Genomic DNA, 25,991 nt, shown 5'->3' on the forward strand with positions numbered 1-25,991 from the left:
TTTTATTAGCAGATATTCAAGGTAAGCATATTGCATTTTCAAACGTTTTCCCAATATAACTATGTAGATTGTTTGCATCCAGAGCTGTCGTGTGCTTTACATACAGTACAGGCCAAAGAGCACACCTCTGTAATCCAGGTCTTGTACATTGTAACGCGTGGTAGCTAGGATACGTGTATAAAAGTACCAGAAAGGGGAGAAGCTTCCACCTATGCACATTTATTACCAAAAATAATATTTCCACCTTGACCACTCTTCACTCGGGAGCTCAGCAGTACGCAAACACGCATTCCCTGACGAACTCCAACATTGTTGTGCTTTAATTATTTAGTATGATTTGGGGAAAACTCCCACGAAGAATAGTCAACAAAAAGATAGCAATAGTAATCCAAATCCGCGTTTTTTACTCACTTGAAGATCCAGGAATTAGATCGATCCCATGACAATATCGCAGCCGCGATTAGGCCGTCGATTCCACATAATATACTGATCCGAAAAGCCGCTGTGGGACCGACGAATAAAAATAAATGGACAGATCCAAAACCATTATTGCAGACGCGATGGGACCCTTACTTGACTGAGGATCCAGGAAAAATGTTCAGGCGCCAGTTGTAACGCGTGGTGGGTAGGATACATGCATACAGGGACCAAAAAGGGGGAGAAGCTTCCACTTATGCACATTTATTCACTAAAAATAATAATTCCACCTTGACCAATCACTTCACTCCCCTTTTTTCCATTTGACTGGAAATTGCATCCAAAAGCAGCACATCGTGGCATTTTACTTCGCGAGTTTAGGCAGCAATAAGCAATTGTTGAACACGCTACACATTCGGAAAGATACCAATTACGTCATCACTGCAAGCCCGCAAACCATGGCGCCAACTAACGGTCAAAATATAGACTAAATATTATAAAATATTGCCTTTGCTTTAACATTTTATGTGTTTCTAACAACATATTTTAGTACAAGAGAACAATTGTGGTTTATTAGAGCCTGCATGTATTTAAATCAGAGGATCACTTTAAAGATGATTTCCCCACTCCTTGTCATTTCATAGTCATTGGGTGAAAAGACACATCGGCTTGGATGAAAAACAAATATAACTGGTACCTCAGGGCCGTGCCATGCTTCTCGGACAGAGACTCAACCATGTCCTAGGCGTTGTGGAAGTTTTTTCTAGAGTGCACGCCTCTTCTGAGGGCTGGGAGAGGAAGCCAATCTCTCCATCACGCTCCCCTTTGCTGTGCTCAGAACCATTGAAGCAACATTGAGACTTGTGGGGCAGCATTGTCAAGTCATGAAATTTTTATTTAATCTGATGAATGGAAGCAATAGAAATGATGAATAACAACATAAACAAAAATGACCATTCATAGCCTACTTGGGATGTCTGATAAACAAAACCTATCATGTACTGACTGGCAGCATCATCACTCCACATTATCAGCTTTTCTCTGCCATTTTCGTTCTCATCCTTGACAGGCTGTGTTTTAAAGAAGAAATATGTCGCATTCTGAAAATCACATAATTTTGTTAATCTCTATTATTATATAGTGTATGTAGAAATAACCTGTCACCCTCTGTTAAATATTTTCCATACTTACTGAAGAAAAGGTGATTTCACTTGCCCACGCCGCGGGAGTTCTGAGACACTCGGCCAATTCAACAGCGTGGCTGAACATTGTTTGCTAGCAGTGTTTTTCAACCTTTTCTGAGTCACGGCACGTTTTTACATTGTAAAAAAATCTCGCAGTACACCACAAACCAAAAATGTTCCAAAATGACTTTCTGTACAATATATTTCGTTATAAAATAATTTCTTAATACATATACTTACTCAGTGTGAAATATGAGCATGTTTCCATGACACAAAGATGATATCCTGGCAGGAATGGAAGAAAGACACACACGAAGCTCATCTTCAACAGCTCTCAGTCTCTCTCTGTTTTTTTTTTTTTTTTTATCGCAATTAGCTTGAAAAGCATAAAATTATCAGACATTATCAGACTTTGGCAATGTCTTGAACCGTATCAGGGCCGAGCATCTCACTGACAATGGCTTTGCAGGCAGATTGTATTAATGTCTTCGCCACAGTGTGGGACTTTTTTGATTTAGCAGTTGAGCAACAAGGTACAGCTTTCAGGGCTTTCTCATTTACTTTTTTAGTTTTTCTCAAAAAAGTTGGCTGTTCCTCTGTGTTTTCACGAAGGTGAACAAAATAGTCCATCGACTTATTTTGAAGTGACGGGTGTTTCGTTTGGAGATGGCGTTTAAGCTTGCTTGGCACCATGGCACTGTTGGATAGCTGCTAATGTCGCGTTCAAGAACTGCTCGGATTTTTAGCCATCAGCCACCTTTCTGTCCTCGACAATGTGTTGGAATAAAATACAGGGGGAGGATTGATGGGCGTCACATATGGATAAAATGGAAAGGACACTTTTGTGTATATCAACACTTGATGAGTCTGATCAAATGATGTCCATTAGACGTGCTGGGCTCCACATTGTCGCGGACAACAAGGTGGCTGATGGCTAGAAATCCGAGCAGTTCTTGAACGCGACAGAAGAAATACCTCGCTCATCTGCACACAACCGGAATCTTCTACCTAGTGTGTCCTTCTTACTGCAACTCCGCCCAACGACGTAAAAAAAAAAAAAAATGCAATATTGGATAATTTCTCGCGGCACCTCTGAGAATCTCTCACGGCACACCAGTGTGCCGCGGCTTACTAGTTGAAAAACACTGTGCTAGCAGCTGTCACATCACGGGCGGGTGTGTGTACATACACAACAGAACATACAATCACCATAGAGAGCAATTTGTCTGACAACTCGTATTTCTTCAGCTATTCAGACATTGAATATACGGTAATGAAAATGTTTTTGTTTTCATGGAAGATGGTTTTGAGGAGGATTAATGGTCTGACGATGGTGAAACGCTTCCTAAAATTGCTGTACCATACATGTATGAGCCACAGGCAGAATCTCGAGAAGAAAACGCAATAGCCGATGGTGAAGTTGAATAACTCAACTTCAACATTCTGAAAAATTTGTTCTCATCTCCTAAAAACCCTCCTCCGGAGACAATGATTATTTTGTTCATGCATGTTGGAGGAGAGAAACCTGGAAAACAGGCTGGATTGAGACTCACGAGGATCAGACTTTGCCACCCCTGGAAAAATGCATTGCAAAAATAAAAAATCTTTGGTCTCACGAGGTTGCTATTCAAGATATGTGTAAATTGTAACATATATATATATATATATTACAGTATATATTGATCTCTGCCAGCCCTCGCAGTTGAAATGGTGTGGACGTCTATCACTGTCATTGGCACTGAATGAGTTAATCACAGATTTTGGTTCCTTTTTGCCAAAAGGAGAAGAAGTAATAAACAATATCAGGTAGTGGTAGAGTTTTGGAATTTCCTGGTATGTAGAAAGTAAAATATTGGATCGTGCTTAACATTTCTTTCATGTAATAAAGTTATTACTCGATTGGCAAAGACACACAGACTACTCAATTATAACCTTTAACAAGAGAATTACAAGAACACACATACGAGATAGTGTTTGCTCTGGCCCACCGCTTAATGTAACATTCCAATTAGAGCATGTCTGCTGTGGGCAGCTTGTGTGTGATGCATACTATGTGACATTGGTCGCGCGTGTCTGAAGAGACATCAATAACGTCAGTGGGCAACCCAGTGCAGGTTTGATTTGAACATCACAGCTTGTTGTTGGTGGCCCCGCTGAAGGTGCTTGATACAGCCAGGTGCCTGTGAATTCGGCTGCAGTGACGACATGGAGCAGAATGAAAGCCTTGTGTCAGGGCTGTTTGCTTTCTAAACATTCTGCTGGAAGCACCACACACACTTTTCCACACCTTTTGATGCCTCTTTAAGGTTTGTGCGGACATGCGCATGTGGATGTAGGTGTTTTATGTACACTTGGCCTGCAGATATTCATCCCCCTGAGCAGCTGTGTGCAAGTCAAGCCAAAGTACCACTTTCTGCTTGCCAAATCTAACACATACTGTAAGTAAGCGCCTTTCCTTTGCAGTGTTACACTATGTTTTATTCCCATTTAAGGCCTATTGCTTTGGGACTGTCTTTCAGTTGACTTCTAGCACTAAGGAACAGTTCAGGAACATTTCCCAGTTCATTAGCTCCCCAGGTGATGGTCATGCTGACTGTGGCTATGTCCACTACAAGTAATAAAAAAAAAATAAAAAAAAAAGCACTGAAAAGCTCATTCACATTTGCGAGAAAGAGGGAAGTGAAGCTACACTGCAGAAACACACTTCTTTAGTACTAGACAAATACACAGTTTGTTTTAATTTAAATTTACTAAACACAAGTGAAGTAATGGTGAATTTTACTAACTTCAATTTCTTAAAAAAAAAAAATCATAAAATAAAAAATCAAGATAACACTTATAGATGGACAAACCTTTTAAAGCTATAAATTAAAAAAAAAAAAAAAAACCAAACAAACTAAATCTTCAGTAATCTTGAAATAGAGCACACAACCAAAGTCAATAATTCTTAAAATAGGCATAGAAATATTTTTAAGATTAAAAGGCCTTGATTTGATGATGTTCAGAATAAGCTAAAAAAACACCTATTCTAAGCAACAAATCTCAAAGAAAGCCTTATTTGTTGCTTAAAAGAAACATTTTTTTTTTTTTAGCAACAAATGCAGTAGTCCTACAACTTTTATCAATTCTCCTTTCACCCAAAAGTTGTTCTTGAAATTGGCTAAAAAAGTCCTAAACTAGCATTTAAGACAGAGGTGGGGAACCTGTCTCGCGAGTCACATCTGGCTCTTTTGATGAGTGCATCTGGCTCTCCGCCAACCCGTAATTTTAAATGTGGAATCAGCAGACCCGGCTGCAGAAAGAAATTACGGGGGGGGGGCATTACATTTTTTTGGGGGGGGCACACTTCTTCAACGTAAATTTAGCCTGAACAGTGGCGTTTTTACCTGTTATATTTTCTGATGATGGTGTCAGTCAGTGAAACTGCAGGAGGTGGCAGCGCTATCCCTTCATGTTGACTTTCGGCCGCATCTTTGTCATGGCGTGAGTTCGTCTTTAGTTTCTTGAGAAAAACACGGATGCCCATTCCAATTCGAATTCGCAACAGAGGAGCCGCTCAATTGCCATTTCTGTAAGCGAAGCAATCCCTATCCAATCGCAGTACCCAATGGCCGGCTCCTCGGCCCGCCCCCCTTATCTGTGATTGGCTAGAAATTGCCTTCATTCGCTGCTCAGATTGGTTCAATTGAATGACGACAGATCACGATAGGATGAATAGAGCAGTGTTTTTCAACCTTTTTCTGAGTCACGGGACGTTTTTACATTGGAAAAAATCTCGCGGCACACCACACCAAAATGTTCCAAAATTACTTTCTGTACAGTATATTTAATTATAAAATAATTTGTCAGTATTTATACTTACTCAGTGTGAAACCTGTTAAGATGAACACAAAGCCCAAAAACTGGCAGGAATCTTCTTCAACAGCTCTCAGTCTCTGTCTGTTTTTATTTTTAAATTTAATTAAAGATGTCAGGCTTTAGTTGTTGTTTTCTAAAGATTTTTTGCAAATCGCGACTCGGCAACTGCTCGTAAAAGCCAAGCATGCCCTCACTCTCACTCCCGCATGATGCGGTCAAATGCGCTCCCGGAAAAAAACAATGATCACAAAACATACTTGGGCAAGCTGGCAACCGTATGTACAGTAACAGTGTATGGCTTTCGTGGAATCATATTTTAAAATATTGTTTGGTGTTTTGGCGCTCTCGGTCAAAAACGTTACTGACCCCTGATTTAAGTGAACAGCACATTTCTTTTTTCAGAGAAAAAAAAATTACTGAAGTCAAGCTCGCAAAATTGAACACAATCCATTACTTGATGCCTCTAAGTTGTTCCATAGTGGCTATGTTTTTGTGACATTTTGTAACTTATAATACAAATGTAATACGCGCAATTTACTAAAATGAAATCAGATGAGTACTAAATTAAACTACTCGCGCGTTAAGACACTATTTAGTGGCAAGCTTCTCAGGTAGTTTTCACCTCATTTGGTATAATGTTGTTAAAGTTTTGTAAAATTGATTTGAGAATGCAAATCGTAATCAGAATTTTTTTTTTTTTAATTTTGCAGGTTATCACTCAATGTGATGGTTAAAGTGCGTACGACAGGAGAAAGAAAGTCTTAAATAGCATTATTATGTGAATTAGAATCATATTTTGAGACAATTCGACTATATAAAACAATTTAGCTAAGTGCAGATGACGAGAAATTAGTCTTTTAATCTGCCGGTTAGCCACGCCAACCATTATAGGGCTCTAGCGTCCCCAAACGGTGGATGACGTCAGTGGAGTAACGATTTCATCTGAATTAGTATGCAGCCCATTGAGGGGGAATTATCCAGAATGAGGAAAACGCGACGAAGAGAGCCGCAAAATGTCATTGTTTCAGTCTCTCTACTCCAATTTTTTTTTTACAGGATATTCTTTTGATCCAAGTATTTTTCCCCAATAGCTAAATAAATGGCATGGTCAGGTCATGACAAATAACAGTCTTGTGCTAAATGGAATATTACATAATAAAAATGCATTTATTCAGGACGACAAGGCAGAATGACTCCATAATGGTCAAAACTGTCGACTTTACTCCTTTACTGTTGCACCTCCCGAACGATATTTTATGCCACCTAAATCGGGCTTATGTCATTTCCCTTCCCCGGCTTCGGAGAATGCAAACAAACCAAGAGGCGTGACAGCTAGCCGATTTGCTAAACCGAACCGAGTGATGTTTCAAAGTAGAGCTGAAACGAATACTCGAGCAACTCGAGTAACTCGAGTTTAAAAACTGATCCGAGTAATTTTATTCACCTCAAGGAAACGATTAATTTTGCCAGCTCTAAGCATCATGTTTTGCCCAGACTACTTTTAATGCGGGACAACGCGCTGATGTCACGTGCGTAGAGGAATAAGCAATGAAAAATTATAAAAAACCTTTCTGCAGCCGACAGCCGCTACAAACTACGCCGGCGTTGCTAAAAACTAGCCCACATGATCCTACGGTGATAGCAGGTAGCATCTGATGTGTCTCATAGATATCACATGTATGTTGAACTAGATACGAAATGATAGAGTCAGCGGTGTTAGTAAACAGCCGCCATCTTAAAGCAGTATACTTCTAAGCGCTAATAAATAAGATTAACGTTACTGTCACTCGCTCACGTAATGTTAGCCCTGCGGAGGGCTAGGTTTCTATTAATTAAGACCACTGTCGATGCGTGGCTAACTTGTCTTACATACATTTATTTAATCTGTGAAAACATAGCGCTGTAGAGTGATGAGGGTGTAAAATGAAAATATGATAAAGCTAACTGTCAATTTTAGCTCAGTGGTCATTGCTGGATAAAACACCAAGTAGCACTGGTCCCTAATGTCCTCCAATACAGCAGGTATCATACTGTAATGTTGACAAAGACTCACTCGCTTCGTTAGGTTGCAATTATTTCTTTTTTTGGGAACTTGTGGAACGACAACAACAACAGGAAGGCACGTCTCTCGCACTCCCGCACCTCCCTCACCCCCGCACGTCACGGAGTGCATTCAAGAACGCATGCAAATATCCCCGCCATATTATAACCTGATATGTTACAATACATTTGTTTTGAACACTGCAAAAACTCAAAATCCTATCAGGACTTACAGTTTAGACTAACTTAAACTTAACTAGAACTTAAAAATGGCTTGACACAAATGGAAATTCAATTGAAACACGTGGGAAAAACACCTAACTTTTAAGTGATGTGTGTTATCAAACGTAATGGCATTTTTAGGTAAGAAATATATATTTTATATATACTTTTTTATATATAAGATCTAAAAGTTTTTGGAGTGGAAGCAGTGAATTGTTTTTTTTTTTTTATTCTAGTCACATCTGAGAGGCAGTTGTTGGCTGTTTTCAACAATGTACACCGAAAATAAAGACACTGATTGACTGGAAATGGTTCAGTATTAGATGAAATGTCTTGTTTTCTCATGTGTATTTGTAATTGCGCTTTACCTAAAAAAATATTTGTTTTATCCGATTACTCAAGTAATCGATAGGATTTTCAGTCGATTACTCGATTACTAAAATATTCGATAGCTGCAGCCCTTTTTCAAAGCCTTCGAAGCAGAAAATCACACATAACTAGCCCGGATCATTTCACATGACGACTGGGTTGTCGATTGTCTTCGCCAGTCGGCAACCCGCCCAGCGGAGAGCAATTTACAGCTCGTTCCCCTGCTACTACGGACAGGAGAGCTCGCCGGGGAAGCAGCTGGACAATGACTGCCGAACAAACCGGCCGACGTCGGAGGAGCGTGTAGCTGCCAAATGGTCAACACGAATATGGCAAAATAATGCTTTACTACACGGTGAAGACGTAAACAGCGAGAGTCATACGAGAGCAGCTGCAGTTGTTGTGCAACTAATGTGAATGAGGAGGGCTTTTTACATGCTCATCCATGATCAAACGTAAGTAGTTCTTTATATACAAAAAGTTTGTAGTGTTTACTTTGTAATCGCTGTATTCACGGCTATTTTTAACACAAAGTTGCAATTTCTGATCGGTCAGAAAATTTGACAGAACACCGGGCATATGAAGAAGGCAATAAGCCGAGTATAGTGCTCTGCTGGCGGGGGGGATGTGCGAAAAGCCTCCGGTCGTCGGCTGAAGGGACAAGGAGCATGTCAGCCACAAAATGCAAGCCACCTACATATTAAAATGTTCCCAGTATTTGACATAATACAAAACACGATGTTTACTCACTTCCTCGTAAGTCCCATGGTCCCACAGTAGTAGGGCTTGTTTTGGCCAATATGCACCGATGAATGGGAACCTTTTGAAACCCCAAAAAGGCGCACACGCTTCTCCCTACAGCAAGATTTTTCTGCAGCCGTTTGACTGGCGTGATGCGAAAAATAAACGTATTAATCCCCCAAATCAGCAGAATCCTTAGTCCATCTCATACAACAGTACGGCTGTATAGTGAAGAGGACTCCTTCTTCCGTACATGTCACATCGCCCTCTTCCTCAATGCAAGACCGAAGCCGGAAGTCTTTCATTTTCATTGCGCGGGATTCAAAAAATTGAATAAATATATCGATCGCTTCTTCACACATCCAAGTGGCCCATTTCATTTAGGACCATTAAATACCGCATGTATTATGAAATAAACATGCTTTTTCGTGTCACAGGTACTTTAAAACCGAATATTTGGGTTTGTACAGTCCCCCTGTCTACATTTAAATGTGACATACAGATGATTATTTATTCATGCTATGCTTGGGTAGGTTTTCTAATAAGTCAGCTCTATATGAACATACATTTTATAGTGCATCCCACCGTTTATAACTTACTACAGCCCACAAAAACTCATTTAAACTTGGCTAATGAGACACACACACACCCACGCACCCACACACTCCTCTATGAGCCTAACGAGTGGTGCTTAGCGGGGCTCATCTGGGCGGGGTTAGGATGTGTAACATCCCTCTGCACGTGGACACTGCTAATTCACTTCTCTTTATCTAATTACCCAGGGTGTACACAAACACACACACAAATGCATGCTTCAGTAATACTCCACGCACACACACACACACAAATATGGCATGTATCATTCCAGCAGATATGCAAAGTGACCTAATTATTCCTGAGGTGTCCGTTTGCATATTTATATTTGTACCTGTTAATAAAAAGCCATTGTCCTCAGATTACTCCGGGCAATGCCTACAACCTCAAACATTACTTTATTGCATGTCACCCCTTGGGGCATCAAACAGGCATTTTTCCACATCTAAATCCAGGTTTATATGCTGTCAAACAAGACATGCATGCAAACTTTGTCTTAGTATACGTCTAAATTTCATATGATCACATGCACGTTTTAATGATTGTTATTTTCCAAGCTTTGACATTCCAAAGACTTTTTTATCATTTTGAATAGTTAAACCAGCTAGTTGCACACAGTATATGAAAAAGAAAAAAGAAAAAAACGTATGAATCCAACTTGATCATACTGATGAAATCTCTCTTCATATGTCTGTTTCTCTTCATATGGCTGTTTTTTTTGTTTCACTTCAGAAGCTGTTGGTGATATGTATTCCAATTAGCATTATTTCAAACTACGGCTACCACAAGTAATCGACCAATTGATCATCAACTTTATCTGAAACTACTGGATTTTGATAACGTTGACCTCATGCAACCCTGTTATGCATATGCGTAATTAGATTAATTCCAAAGTAAATTTGTCATCTTGTTCAGCAGTAACATCTTCTATCCTGAGTGAAAGCTAAAATTTGTACGGTTTTGCAACCCTGTTGATGTGGTTATACCAAGTATTGTGAACGCCAAATACATTAACAATAAAAAGTTTTTTTTACCATTGATCTGTAAACTTTTTTGAAGCCCAAATGTTCTCCATAATGACCCAAATGACAGTATTCCCCCAGTAGGTAAATGTAACAATATAACCGATTGAAGAGTATTACGTACGATCAGCATTTTATATCCCATCTATGATATGTGTTGTCATATTGCACAACTGACCCAAGAAAAGAGTGAGGATGGGGGTATCGATGAGATGAAAGGCATCAAAATGCTGCAACATGGGCACGCACACTCACACGCATGTCAATCCCCCCCACCACCACAGAAATATTAAGTTTCTTCCTGAGTGTGAGGGTGATGGTTTCATCTGGCTTGCCCCACTGTTGCCATGACAGCAGGTTGTGTTGGCATGTACTGGATTTGGCACTGCCCTCACCTCTGGTACCACAAACCCCTGCAATTCACTTGTGTGCGCATGTAAGTGTTTGTATTTGGGAAAATGTTGCGTTTTATGTACTGTATCTGAGTGTTGAATTGTTTTGTAATATTTTTGCAAGCGTTTAATGGTGCTGATGGTAGATATTCTACACAACACCGGATTTCTTTGAAGCAAGTGTACAGGTATTCTCATATGTACATTGGAATGAAATCCAATGCAACAGTTGCATATGTCATTCTCCATTCATCAATTCTGATTGCTGGAAGTTGGCGTGCATCTGAATTTGGACTGTATCCATGAATACTTAGTGATTTTCTTATGATCACTGTGTCCATTCATTGTGTATTTTTTGTTTAAATGTGAATTTGCAAGTCTGTGTGCAGAATTCAGGCACTCTCTCCAGCCAGACGGTACTTTCACCACTGGACAGATGGCCAACACCCTCCTTCTCTTCATCCCCATCCGTTTATCTCGGCCTCCTTCTATCCTTCCGTCACTAATGTCCTCTCCCACTGCATCTCATCACTGCAGTCCCTCATTCCCCACCTCCCAGTATCCCTCTTTCCCATCACACCTTCCCATAATGAATTAGTCAGTAATAGATGCAGTGGTTGGATCTTTGGGTGACTATAACTTCTCATGTTCAGCTTTGCATTTACTTTACTCTGATGGTAGAGATGGACTGTGTCATCTGGGAGCACGTCTTAGTCAACTAATGATTCAGTGAAATTTTTTTTTACCCTACAGTCGCCATTCTATTGGACCAAGACATTTTGTACAGTTAACTTTCAACTTTATGGTTGAAGAGGGACTTTTTCTGTTACACAATGGCCGTGCCATAGTGCAGCGTACAGTATATTGCCGTAAAAGTTGGGGAAAAAAAATAAAATTCAGACAACAGAATGAAATGAAATTCAACCCAGCACCCTAGCAGTGCCATTCATGTTCTTTGGCCATTTTTCATTCTGTTCCCCCGTGCCATAGGCGTCAGTCCTACTGGAATCTCAGCATTTAAAAAGTGATAATAAGGTGTGAAAATGGAGACACAATAGGGCAGAGAGCATTGGACCATGGTAACCCTCCACTGATTGCCTCGCACATGACTCTCGAGCACAATTACACCGGCTAAGCCACATGCTGGAGTGCCTTATAGATATGTTATTTGTCACTGTAATTCATTCAGCTTGCTAAAATGAAAGGAACACAAATGGCGTAGTTGGTAAAGAATAATTACTTTTTACTTGTGAATACAAACAAAATCCAAAATGTCACAGCATTTTTTTTTTTTTTTTTAAATAAAATATGAAAGGATGTTTGAAATCACCCTACACAAAATGACAAGTGACAAGGGAAAGCATTTTTTCAAAATGTTTAATGTCAACTTGTTTAGTGTGTTTATGTTTAAACATAAAAAATGTGCCATAAACATTTTTTAGGCATGATTATGATAGGAAGGTTTATGCAAATGTTTACCAGAGTTGTCAGTAATAATGATCATGATGGATGGATGTATCGTGTTTCCTCAGACTCAACAACAGTCAAAGCACTTGAGTCCAAGGACGAACGCGGGGCTGTTCCTGAGGATAGGGAACAAGAAGAGCCCGGTGAACATGACGACGAGCTCGACGATGACTCCATATTCACCTGTGACAACTGTCAGCAAGACTTTGAATGTTTGGCGGAACTAACAGAACATAGAACGAACCACTGTCCAGCAGGTGGGTAACCATTGCATGCATGTATTGTGTGCATTCATACGACTTAATCTGCTATGGGTTTTTCAATGTCTCTAACTTTACATCTTCATGCTTATTTGGAGGGCAGCATGTTATTGGCACAACAATATTACTTTTTGAGATCCGAGGTTTGAATCTTCAATTATGTCCTCGTGTCTGCATGGTTTTCTCTCACATTCCAAGATGATGCAAAAAGGCAAATTTAAAGCTAAAATTTCCATAGAGAAGGAAGTTGACTGAATGGTCAGTTATAAGGGTGTAACGGTACATGTATTCGTATTGAACTGTTTCGGTACTTTGGTGCTCGGTTCGGAATTGAGGCGTACCGAACGAGTTTCTGACGTAATGTAACCCTTACTTTTCGAGGCTGTGCATGGTTTTCTCTCACATTCCAAGATGATGCAAAAAGGCAAATTTAAAGCTAAAATTTCCATAGAGAAGGAAGTTGACTTTGAATGGTCGGTTATAAGGGTGTAACGGTACATGTATTCGTATTGAGCCGTTTCGGTACTTGGTGCTCGGTTCGGAACGGAGGCGTACCGAACGAGTTTCTGACGTAATGTAACCCTTACTTTTCGAGGCTGTGAGTTGATCGGGTTACAGTTTCTATGTCTAGATTATATTTACTCCGTCTTCTCTACTATAATGATGACTAACACGGTAGGACAGTAAATTAGAAACGTCAACGGCGCGACAACGTGGCCGCCGCGAGAACGCAGTGAAACGCGGCCGTTAAAGTCAATCAGCCAATGCACACCAGTCGCAGTGCGGCCGCGTGTTAGACGCGTCCCAGAAGCGGCTCAACGCGATGCACGTGAAAGAACGGCAGAGTTTATTATTTGACGCGAGACGCGGCCCTCCTGCATCAATACTACTAGCTAGAAGACCGGGCAGACCGGAAGTCACTCGTGTAAAAATTTGGTGGATCCGGTCGATTTTCCAAACTAACATGCAATCGTATAAGTGATCCAGAAAATGAAGGAAAGAAAGAATACAGTGGGGCAAATAAGTATCTAGTCAACCACTAATTGTGCAAGTTCTCCCACTTGAAAATATTAGAAAGGGCTGTAATTGTCAACATGGGTAAACCTCAACCATGAGAGACAGAATGTGGAAAAAAAAAAAAAAACAGAAAATCACATTGTTTGATTTTTAAATAATTTATTTGCAAATCATGGTGGAAAATAATTATTTGGTCAATACCAAAAGTTCATCTCAATACTTTGTTATGTACCCTTTGTTGGCAATAACAGAGGCCAAACATTTTCTGTAACTCTTCACAAGCTTTTCACACACTGTTGCTGGTATTTTGGGCCATTCCTCCATACAGATCACCTCTAGAGCAGTGATGTTTTTGGGCTGTCGTTGGGCAACACGGACTTTCAACTCCCTCCACAGATTTTCTATGGGGTAGAGATCTGGAGACTGGCTAGGCCACTCCAGGACCTTGAAATGCTTCTTACGAAGCCACTCCTTTGTTGCCTTGGCTGTGTGTTTGGGATCGTTGTCATGCTGAAAGACCCAGCCACATCTCATCTTCAATGCCCTTGCTGATGGAAGGAGATTTTGACTCAAAATCTCTCGATACATACATACACCGTTCTTGCTATCATTTTGACGCCACGGGTTGAGATCTTGCAAGGAGCCCCAGATCGAGGGAGATTATCACTGGTCTTGTATGTCTTCCATTTTCTAATAATTGCTCCCACGGTTCAATTCAATTCAATTCAATTCAATTTTATTTGTATAGCCCTCAATCACAACAGAGGTCTCAAAGGACTTTACAGAGGCAATATGATACACAATTAGAAATGAAGCAACAAAGATGAATAGATACAGTTCAAGTCCTGGGTATCCCCTATCCTTAAGACCCTCCATGCCGGCAAGGAAAAACTCCAAAAACTCCAGAGTCAATTGGGAGAAAAATGAGAAACCTTGGGGAGTACCACAGTCAGGAGAGATCCACTCCCAGGACGGATAGACAGGAACCCCAGAACGGCTAATGGAAATTAGCAAGCGAAATTATAGTCCGTAAAAATACAGTGGAGTAAAGGAGCAAGAAGAGGTCCCTCTAGTCAGATGAGACGGGGGTAGCAGCGAGGACGTCTATCCAGCCAGGGGTCCGGACAGTCAGGAGGCTGCAGCTGAAAAATAGCCCCTCCCCAGAGGGGAGGGGGGAAAGGGGACACCGGGTGACTAGTGATGAAGAGACTAGACAACTAGATATTAACATTGGAAAATAGAAATAAAGTAAGACAAGTGGTAGGTAGAGTAAGAAAAGGAGATAGAACTCAGCGGCTGTACTGCCCCCCAGCATTATAGCTTCTAGTGCAACTTAAACTGTGAGTCTATTCCGACTTCAACTAGCCTAACTATAAGCTTTGTCGAATAGGAACGTTTTTAATCTAATCTTAAATGTGCAAACTGTCTCGGCTTCTTTAATACTAGCTGGAAGCTGATTCCATAAAACAGGGGCTTGGTGGCTAAAGGCTCTAGCTCCGACAGTACTTTTATGAACCCTGGGAACTACCAGTAGACCTGCATTCTGAGATCGGAGTGTTCTGTTGGGGCGGTATGGAACCAGAGCATCGGTGAGATAAGATGGCCCCAACCCATTAATGGTCTTAAATGTAAGAAGGAGTATTTTAAATTTAATTCTAAACTCGACTGGAAGCCAGTGAAGTGCCTGGAGCACAGGGGTGATGTGCTCTCTTCTATTGGTTCCTGTTAAAAGTCTTGCTGCTGCGTTTTGGACTAGCTGAAGACCTTTTAGAGAGCTTTTAGGACAAGCTGCAAGTAGGGAGTTACAGTAATCCAATCTCGATGTAACGAACGCGTGAATTAATTTTTCTGCATCGCTTTTAGATAAAATATTTCTAATTTTGGCGATGTTGCGCAGGTGAAAGAAAGCCGTTCTACAGGTTTGTTTAATGTGTGCTTTAAACGATAAGTCAGGGTCAAATAAAATTCCTAGGTTTTTAACTGTGGCGCTGGAGGCTACACTTACATTGTCCAGAGTGACTATCTGGGCAGATAAAGAGTCTCTAACACTTTTCGAGCCTATTATAAGGACTTCTGTCTTTTCAGGGTTAAGTAGAAGATAGTTAGTGCTCATCCAGGTATTTATATCTCGGACGCAGGCGCTTAGTTTTTCTACTTGCCTGACCTGCTCAGGTTTAATTGATAAATACAGTTGTGTGTCGTCAGCGTAACAATGAAAGTTAATGCTATGTTTTCTGATGATGTTACCTAGAGGAAGCATATACAGCGTAAACAAGATGGGCCCGAGGACAGATCCTTGCGGCACACCATAACTAACTCTAGAGTACGATGATGATTGCTGGTTTACATTGACAAACTGGTACCTATTAGATAAATATGATTTAAACCAGCAGAGGGCTGCTCCTCTAATGCCTATGTCACATTCTAATCTCTGCAATAAGATATTATGGTCGATTGTGTCAAAGGCTGCGCTCAGGTCCAGCAGAACCAGGATCGAGACTAATCCAACGTCAGCGGCAAGTAACAAGTCATTAGTTACTTTAACTAATGCGGTTTCAGTGCTATGATGAGCTCGAAAGCCAGACTGGAACTGTTCAAATAAACTATTGTCCTGTAGGTGCTGACAGAGCGGTTGATTTCTTTACACCAAGCGTTTTACCTATTGCAGATTCAGTCTTCCCAGCCTGGTGCAGGTCTACAATTTTGTCTCCGGTGTCTTTCGACAGCTCTTTGGTCTTGGCCATAGTGGAGTTTGGAGTGTGACCGACTGAGGTTGTGGACAGGTGTCTTTTATACCGATAATGAGTTAAAACAGGTGCCATTAATACAGGTAATGAGTGGAGCCTCGTTAGACCTCGTTAGAAGAAGTTAAACCTCTTTGACAGCCAGAAATCTGGCTTGACCAAATACTTATTTTCCACTCTAATTTGGAAATAAATTCTTTAAAAATCAAACAATGTGATTTTCTGTTTTTTTTACACATTCTGTCTCTCATGGTCGAGGTTTACCCATGTTGACAATTACAGGCCTCTCTAATCTTTTCAAGTGGGAGAACTTGCACAATTGGTGGTTGACTAAATACTTATTTGCCCCACTGTATTATTTCCCTGCGTCATGATCTTGTTACCACAAAACGAAATTTGATACTTGGTACCTCCAGTTACAATACACACACATATTCACTGAGTCATAGTCATTACTAGCACTGCTGTAATTAGCCCTGTCAGGTACAGTGGTCACTACAATTAACAGCTAGGTTATTATTTCTGATCATGCCTATACAGTAGAGTTCTAAAAACACTTGAGGAAAGTATCCTGATATAGGTTATCGTAATTCATACATGAACGGGTTAATGGAGAGACTGAAACGATTGGGCCGGGGCATTTGGCTCCCACCCTTAAATCGAAATGCTTACTTAACAAGCCAACACACGCGTGCGCACTCAGGGTGCAAGACGTTGTCCTGCCACCAAGCGTCTGTGTGTGTGTGTGTGTGGGGGGGATGCATGACTTTGATATGGGAGTGTGGGCGGGGGAATTTGTTGAAAGTGCTAAAGATGGTGTTTTTACAGACTGTGTATAATGAGCAACCTCATATTCACCTGCTGCTTCAACATCCAGTCACAACTGATAGGCCCATGTGCCGCGCATCCAGCTTGTTCAGCCAATGGATTCGCATATGTATTTCACCATTTGGAATTTGAAAACCTCAGTGTACTCTGGTTCCCATCCTAAAATCTCAAATGAAAAAAAAAAGTCACCCTTCATTGAATCGTTTGTTTTTTGACAATTTGGAAGGCATGTGTGAATTTAGGCTAGATGGCTAACCAAAAGACGTCAGTTTAATTACAAAAATGTGATTTGTGATGTAAGAGAAAATTAGCAAGAACATAAGATTCATTTCGTTCAGCTTTCTTAATTGCTGTTGTTTTTTTACAATCCACTTAAGGCCCTGCAGCACATGTTTGTCTTTTTTCATACTGAGCTTTTTTAGAAGCAGTGTCGCTGTCAGAGCATTGGATGTGGCCTGTGATTTTCAGCACAGGAGTCTAGGGAGGCAGAGATGTTACTGAGCGAGAGAGCGCAGAGAGAGCAACAGGGAGAGCAGGAGAAAGAAATGGAATGAAATGATGAATGTTTTTTGCTCCCTGGAGAAAGATTCAGATTACAGTGTAATCCCACAGTTTGGAAAATGTGCTCGCATGTGCTGGTTTGCATATATACATTCATCTATGAGTTGCTCGTATAGCAACGTGTATGAATGATGTTGAGGAACCGTTGTTTTCTGATTATTATTGTGGTGCAGCCTGAATTAAAAGCGTGGACTAAAGAATCCTTTTATGTTCTCTGGTTCATGCTCCTGGGAGCCACTGTACCGGGACCAATGGGATACACACACACCGCCTTCTAGGGATAAACACAATACCCAAATTAAAAAAAAAAAGTTATCTTCCTCCTCGGTGGCAACTGTATTTACTTCAGAAATAATGTAATGCATGAACATTCTTCTTGTTCTTGAGCAGGGAGGTTTGGAGACATGTTACATATGATTTTTCATTTTAAAATTCACAAGAACAGGTTATCGTAGTATCAGTAAGCTCTGAAATCCTTTCAGAAATAGCAGTTTTCCTCTATTAGTAAATATACAGTTGTCAAATTGATAACTAAAAATGCATACCCATTAACTACTGCATGTTAACTACCCCACCTTCAAATTATTTGTAAAATCTTTGAGGGTTTTTCACATCTGTGGGTTTAGTAATGTCAAAAGTTGCTCTACTGTGAGTTCCAGGTTTGTTGACACGGTTTACTCACTGGCTTGAGTCGCCATTCGCTGCCACCCCTTCCAATTAATGAAGATTTGACATCCATTGCCATTAATGACATTGAAACATTATACATTATATAATTGCTGTCAATGGCAGTGAATGAGTTAAAAGTGATCACCACAGCGATACAGAAGAATACTGTAAAATAACAGAAAAATGCATTCATGTCCTCTCATTTTGCAGCAAATTTCACAAATTAATCTGCCTGAGTAGGCTCATAGTGGCAAGGAAATGACGTTGGAGCACACCCTGTATACTCTTGTGGCGAATGAGTCCCGAGTTAGCATGGAGCTACAGCTATAACACTGAATGGGTCCCAGGTGCAACTGTGAAGCACCAAGTAATTCAGTGGCACTCTAGCAGAAGGCCTATAAAGAGGCACCATTAATTTGAGAACAAATTGGACAAACACACTCGTACACACAGTGTGGCACAGATCAATGACACGTTAATGTGTGCGCACCAAATCAACCATGTATATAACTCCAAAAATTACACTTTTTTTGTGCTCACCAAAAATACATTTGAAGTAAAGCTATATTGTGTGTTTTATTTTTGTATTAGGTATGCAATTTCATCTGACAACAGTGTTTGTTGCGTATGTTTGTGTCTGGTACTTTTTGTGTTTTACATTGGGGTATATATCCTGTGGGTGTGCTGTGCGTGCAAGAGAAAGAGCGAGCAAGAGAGTCGCGGGAGTGTCGATGGGTCTCAGTAGGAGTCAGAATGTGGAGCAGAGGCTCCCTGAGGAGAGGAAGAGCGCAGGAAAAAAAAAAATCCCACAGATCAAATGAAGAACATTTTCTGGCCTCACTGTATCCACTCAAATGCTCACATAGATGTAACCTAAACCTAACCTTTAATCTCCATTCTGAAATTATATTATTATCATTTGTACAATTTATGCATTGTATTATGTATTGCATTTTATGTAATGTATATAGTGTATTTGTTTCTTCAAGAAGGTTGAGTGCCTATAGGATGTATAAACATTAGGATTTGTAACTGTCCACAACAAGCAAGAGAATCAATTTTATTTGTGTGCAGCGTAATTTCGGCATTTGCATTTTCAATGTTCGAAATGTATAGTTTTTTATAATTCGGTTGAATGCGGGGAAAAGGATACATCGATCTGGAATGAAATCGAATGGTTAAGCACAATCAAATTGAAATGGATCAAAATGCAAAACATCTGTCAACATCTCATCTTTTAGATTTGATATCCTTTCAAGTAAAATTTAACTGTGTTACATGTGGACATATTGTATTAAATTGATCAAAGGCCCTTGAATCAAATGGAATTTATTTGTGGCATACTTTATATCGACATCTATCGTACCTATAGGTGTGTGAAATTTCCGATTCTTAGATTCCCGATTCGGCTTTGGAAGATTCGAGAACGATTCACAAACATCCAAATTCCGATTATTGAAATATGCCAAGTAAAGCGGAATTAAAACACAGTCAGCGCGGTCTTCGGGACGCAATGAGGAACGGACCGAGAGTAAACACGAGCGGCGCAGGGTACCGAGAGAGGCTGGCTGCCGCCAGATTCTCTGGAACACCATGCTCAACTCATGCCGCTAAATAAAAAAACAATAATACCTGACTGCGGCCGACAGCCGCTACAAACTACGGCCATATAATGCTACGGTAGATATCACATATATATAGAACTAGATGCAAAATGACAGAGTCTCAGGTGTTGGTAAACAGCCGCCCTCTTAAAGCAGTAGACTTCTCTGGAAGGCTGTTGTAGCGAACCCTATTAACTTTTTATCTAAAATACTCTTAAATCGGCAAAATCTTGACTTGAATCAATCTTTAAACGATGAAACAGTTTTAAAACCTTTACATGTCGAAAGTAGACCGAAGGGAAATTATGGAATAACGGGAGTTTTAATAACTTTACCAGTTGATTCACAACATTAAATTAAATGAATGTAGTTTAAAGCTGCTGATACAGAATGGGGACTTGAGTATTTTATTTACTGTTTTGAACTGTTAACTTGATACTGAAATAGTAGTTTATTTAAGCCTGTGAGGATTTTTGTACAATTTTTGTAACAAATGTACAAAACATTAGAAGCAGCTAATAGCTGGCGGGATGCATTAATAATCGATTTATAATCGAATCGTAGCCTCTGAATCGTATTTGATTCGTTAGGTGCCCCAAGATTCCCACCTCTAATCGCACAGTTGTCCAAGGAATAGATATCATATTTTCATGAAATTTGTGATTTACACTTTTGAATACATTACACTATAAAACTTACTGGAATCATTTTAAATGGTAAATAGTCGAAATAAGTGACCTCTAAATATTTTTTTCAAACCTGTGACCACCGTGAAACAGGAACTCCCCTCAGGACTCACGCACACAAACACAAAAACAATATGGTTCGGGTGTTAGCAAGAAAAACACACAAAGTGATGCTTAAAAAGGAGACATAAACAGAAGGAATTGACAAATAGAAAAGGATGTAGCTGTCTGTCAAAGCAGGAAGGCCCAAACAGTTGCTGTCAGTGACAAATAGCGAGTCATTAACCCAGCCAGATGCATCTTGGTGAGTTGAAGCAATTGTGTCGGAACTGCATATCATTTCCTAAGGAAAGTATTTGTGAAGTTGTTGAGCACATCCAACTGCACGTTTGTTTTTTTTCCTCCTCCTTCTACCAGTCAAGCAAAGAAGGACATTACCGGCAGGTCTTACTGAGAGCAAAGAGTAAGAGAGGAGACAGGTGAGGAGAAGGAAAGTGGTTGACTGTGAGGAGGGGCAACTACAGGGAGAAAAAAACATGGAGGAAATGGAAAGCAGGAAGGAGAGCAGGGCTGTTAGTGCAGGGGCCCTTGGGTGACTGGTTTGCCCCCTGTGGGATGTCTGCTCTTTGCTAAGCTCCAACCATCTGTTGCTACCCGCTCTCTCTCTCTCTCTCTTTCACACGCACGCACCTCACTGCGTCTGTCGACAGCATAACAGCTGAGTCCTGGGAGGCCAAGACTCTTATTAAAACCACAGATCACTTTCTACTAGAAGGAAAGGGAGGAGGAGCTTCATCAGAAGCAGAATTACAGACAACCTCCTGCACTCTGACTCCATCAGTATGTGTGTGTTTCTCATCCAGTAAGTGCAAGTGAATGACAAAGTAATTATTAGTCTCATTTCTGAATCACGCCTCTTCTTTTGATTTCTTTTTATTACCTTGCCTGCCTTGCTCCTTCTTTGCTATGTGTGTGTATGTGTACCCGGGGGGTCGCCAAAACATTCCTGTGCTTAGCCCTTGGCATACATACAAGTGTGCGCACACGTGCACTGTAACACCGCTCAGACACAGCTGGCTCCCGCTCAGGTTTTTCAGGGAGAAGAGAGGGGGATGGAGCAGTAGAAGGAGGAGAAGGGGATGTGGGGGTCACAGCATGCTGCAATGGCGGAGGGTTGTTTGGAGTCATTTTTCATCACAGGGTTCATTTTTCACCGTACTTCGTCTAGTGACTTCATCGCTCTATTCCTCTTTATCTGTCCTCTCCTCCTGCTCCCCTCCCTTGATCCCGCTTTGTCTCTGTTTATCTAAACCCCCCCTCCCCTCCCAATTCTCTTGCCTTTGCACCCAAACTCTTTCCATCCTCCTTCCTTCGCCATCTCTCTTTCAGCCTAGTTTCTCCTTTATGAAATATGGATGGGAGCAGTTTTGGGTGCGCTGAGAGGGTTAGCAGTTCGGGGAAGGCGGATTGGAGGGTGGGGGCGAATTAGGAACTGGCAAGGGAAAGGAGAGACGGGACGAGAGAAGGATGTAGCCGGTGTCTCGGCAGAAACGCCTTGTGCATGCACCTAAACACCTCACTGAGCAATCTGTCAACATGTCAGCAACACATGTTTGGTAAAAAAGAGAGCGCGGTTGGAAGGAGAGAGGAGAGTGTGAAAAAGATCTCTCCCCCTCCAGTGGGAGTAATGGCTCCCACCAGGGCTCTGGAAATGCTTTGAATTCAGCAGATTTCTATTGCGGGCTTCTCCCCCAGGGCGTCTTTTTACAATGCCTGCATCTCAGAAATTTGAGCCCAAGGACCCCTAGGGGCGTCCTTTCATAATGCCTGAAAATGTAGGGTTATATTGTATGCTCTTCCCTGTGAGGCTTTTATTAATACCTGTATTCACTGCCGCTGGAAATTACACAGGCGGCGCTGCAGGGGCCTGAGCTCGCTCCAGGAAGGGAGAAAGACTCTGTGGGGACATTTTCTCTCTTCTTTTCTCCTCGTATCCCTTCATTTTCAGCTGTTCCTCACCTTTTCCTTCCATTTCTCCTACTACTTCAACTATTTTTTCTTTTCTCTGACTTAAGTAAGGGTAAAACCAAGAATTTGCCAAAGGACACAAGATTGTACTAGTATGTGCGTGTACGTGTGTGTGTTGGCACCAGCTTGCTCCTTGTATTCAGCCCCACATGCTCAAAGGAAAAGAAGCACTCAATTAAAAATGTAACTTCCCCTCTTGTTTCCCTCTCATCTTGCCTCACTCACTCAGTGTCCTCGTGTGCCTTGTGTGTAGATCTTGCAGAGGGTAAATATTTGTGTGTGGATGTGGATGTAGTCAGCTAATAGCCTCCATTCCTGGTCAACCATACAGTATGTGTGTGTCTTGGGGGGGGGGGCGGTGTGTGTGTGTGTGTGTGTGTGAATGATGGCGAGACAGCCAGGCGACAGCTTCTGTTTCCAAACATTCATTAGAATTCTTCAGCCAAAGGGTTTTGCAGATTTTTTGTTTTTTATCTCTGTGTTTGTGTTTATTGATCAAATATTTACACAGTCAGATTAAGAAGATATACATTTACATATCTTTGAATAAATAAATTGCCTGCTCTCTGCAGTCACATTTTCTGTTTAGTTTTCGGATTTTCCATCTTACTGTCAGCTATGGAGCAATTACGTGATGTTACATGGAAAGACCATTTGCTTTCAGTTAAAGTGGTTGTTGTTGTCCAAAAAGAGTTAATATACAGTATTGCATTAGAGGTTAAGTTGCCCAATGATGGCAAATGGTTCAAAAACAATACTTTTCTTCAATCAGTTGAGAACTGGAAGTTTAATCAATTGCTTGTCAATGAATGCATCACCTGGGTGTGTGCTGCCAAATTGCCACATCACCAATGCTGAATTGAAATGGCTTGTGACAAGGAAAATATTATGTCATTATTATTCAGGGTATCAGCAGGGTATTAAAAAAAAGTCTAAAAAAATTCATAAATCCAATCCTTTGAATTTAAGGCCTTAAAATGTCTCAAATTCTCCCAAAATTTCGCAAATGATCTTAAATACGATTGTGAAAGGTGTTATTTATTGACATTTCTTTTATGTAGAAAATGCATAAACTGCAGTCTCGCTTTTACAGTAAATGTTTCAATATTTGTGGAAGCCAAAACCTTACAACAAAGTGGAACTACCTGTGATACCCGCTCATTTTCCTTTTTTATGCCAGCATTAATGTGAATTGGGTCTTACAACAAAGCGGAATTACCTGTGATACCCGCTCATTTTCCTTTTTTATGCCAGCATTGACATGAATCGGGTCTCAAACTGTATTCAATACGGTCTTTATATAATCTTTAAAAGTCTTAAATTTGACCTGTTGAAACCAGCGGAGATCATTGTTATTACACAGTGATCCCTCCTTTTTTGCAGTTAATGAGAACCAGAACCCCTCGCTAAAAGTAAAAACTGCAAAGTAGGGTTTAATTACAGTACACGTGTGATGCATTGGGAAACTTCGCACACCTCCTGGATGTCGTGTAAGTCCACTCCTGAGCGAAGAGAACATGTAGCAGGGATATGATGCTTCATTTAGGGGTAGAAATTCTTCTTGTTCAAATTCCCCCATTGGACTAGAGCTGGAACAAGGAAAGAGGCTGGGTCAGCCTGCGATGTGTGCAGCCAATCAGCTCACATGATAAATCCACTCCAATTTGTTCTATGTTCTTTGTTTGTTCTTGTTCGTCAATCAGCATAGGGGAGGCTGCCACAGTACGCAGCCAATCGACTCAAGAGATAAGACCACTTTTATTGGTGGAGTCGTCCGTTGATTATAATGGGGGATGCTGCGATCAAGGGGTGAAGCCACTCTTATTGGCGGTCTCATCGGTTGGAGAGGCTGCACTGGTGCTCACTGGTGCGCTAATGTGTCAAAATTGCAGCATTAACCAATGTCACGTCTTGTATGAGTGCTTATAGTTACATACAAGGCCCCTGAGTCATGTCTGCCTTGCTGCAAAACAATGTCTCCTGTGCCTCAAAATGAAACAATGCATATTTAAAAAAAAATTTTATGAATACTAGTTCGCGATACACTGAATCAGTGAAACGTGAACCGTTCTTACCACCCTGGCGAAGATTAAATTTGGTAGATGGAAGTCGTCCAATGTCAAAAACATCGGTCCAAAGCCCGCAGTTTGAGGGCTGTCTGCATAAATCCTTGAAAATGCTTGGATTTTATTGTTTCATTAATGCTTTTGCGTAAAGCCCTAAAAAAGCCTGGAAGTGTGAGGCACACATTTTTCAGCACACTGTCTAAAAATACAAAGGAAAATAAAATAAATTTGCTTCATCGCTGCTACACGCACCATCTGAAAGTGCTTTCCCTTAATGTCCCGTGTCACATCATCCCTCCCAAGAGTACAGTGCATTTGAGTCCGTGCTTGAGTTTAATCAAGTGAACTGTATACAAATAAAGTAGTATTAAATGCATAAATGCGCATTTTGCCGTGGTTTAGTAAAATACTTTTATCGCATGACCAGTTCCGGTTTCTCTCACATTTTTTTCCGCGACTTCCACACCCGTTGCCAGTTGCCATTTAATCCGGCTGTGAATCACTTCGTTCAGCTTTGTCGCTACAAGGACTCGATCGACTCCCCTTGTTGCAAAGAAAAACAGCGAGTCTTATTTTAAGGAGTAGGTGAGATTGTCATAGCATTGTAAAGAGTTGTACTAGTTTCAGCAAGAACAGAATAGTTTTTTTTGTTGTTGTTGTAAACTAAAACTCCACATAAACATACATCGAGATATCATTCGGCTTAGCAATTGGAGGCGTCAGAGCTATTTTTCAAGTGTCGCAAACTTTCAAGAAAGCACATTTATCAAGGTTTCCTCGGCCTTGACATGCGTGTCTTTGTCCACCAAATAGCATGCTATCTATCACTAAGCTGGCACCTTTATTATAGGACGCGTTCAGTTTTCCACAAAAATGCCAAAATGCTCACTGCTTCCAACCCTCCCATGGGGTTTCAGAATCAGCTAGGGCTGTCCCAAGCGACTAATTTTCTCCCGATTAGTCACCCGACTATTTTTATGATTAGTCGACTAATCTAATATATATATATATATATATATATATATATATATATATATATATATATATATATATATATATTTTTTTTTTTTTTTTTTTTTTTTTAACTTCTTTAATAATAATAATTTTTGTTGAAGCTTATTAATTCACAAAAAAACATTTTGGAACACCTAAATTCTGTATTAACGTATAAACAAATAGCATAATAAATATCAATAATAAATCGCAAACAATGAGGTCAAAT

At 40.6% G+C, this 25,991-nt stretch overlaps 1 protein-coding gene across 5 annotated transcripts in view; it reads left to right on the forward strand.

Annotated features, from left to right (window-relative positions):
• Window positions 1-25,991, forward strand: part of znf423 (zinc finger protein 423) — a 283,900-nt gene that overhangs the window by 35,469 nt on the left and 222,440 nt on the right. For all 5 annotated transcript variants that reach the window (XM_057835817.1, XM_057835819.1, XM_057835820.1 and 2 more), the window contains exon 3: window positions 12,372-12,563. In XM_057835817.1, the coding sequence (XP_057691800.1) occupies window positions 12,372-12,563 (192 nt within the window). The remainder of the gene's footprint in view (window positions 1-12,371; window positions 12,564-25,991) is intronic.

Source organism: Corythoichthys intestinalis, chromosome 5 (genome assembly GCF_030265065.1).
Source record: "Corythoichthys intestinalis isolate RoL2023-P3 chromosome 5, ASM3026506v1, whole genome shotgun sequence".
NCBI classification, from domain to species: domain Eukaryota; kingdom Metazoa; phylum Chordata; class Actinopteri; order Syngnathiformes; family Syngnathidae; genus Corythoichthys; species Corythoichthys intestinalis.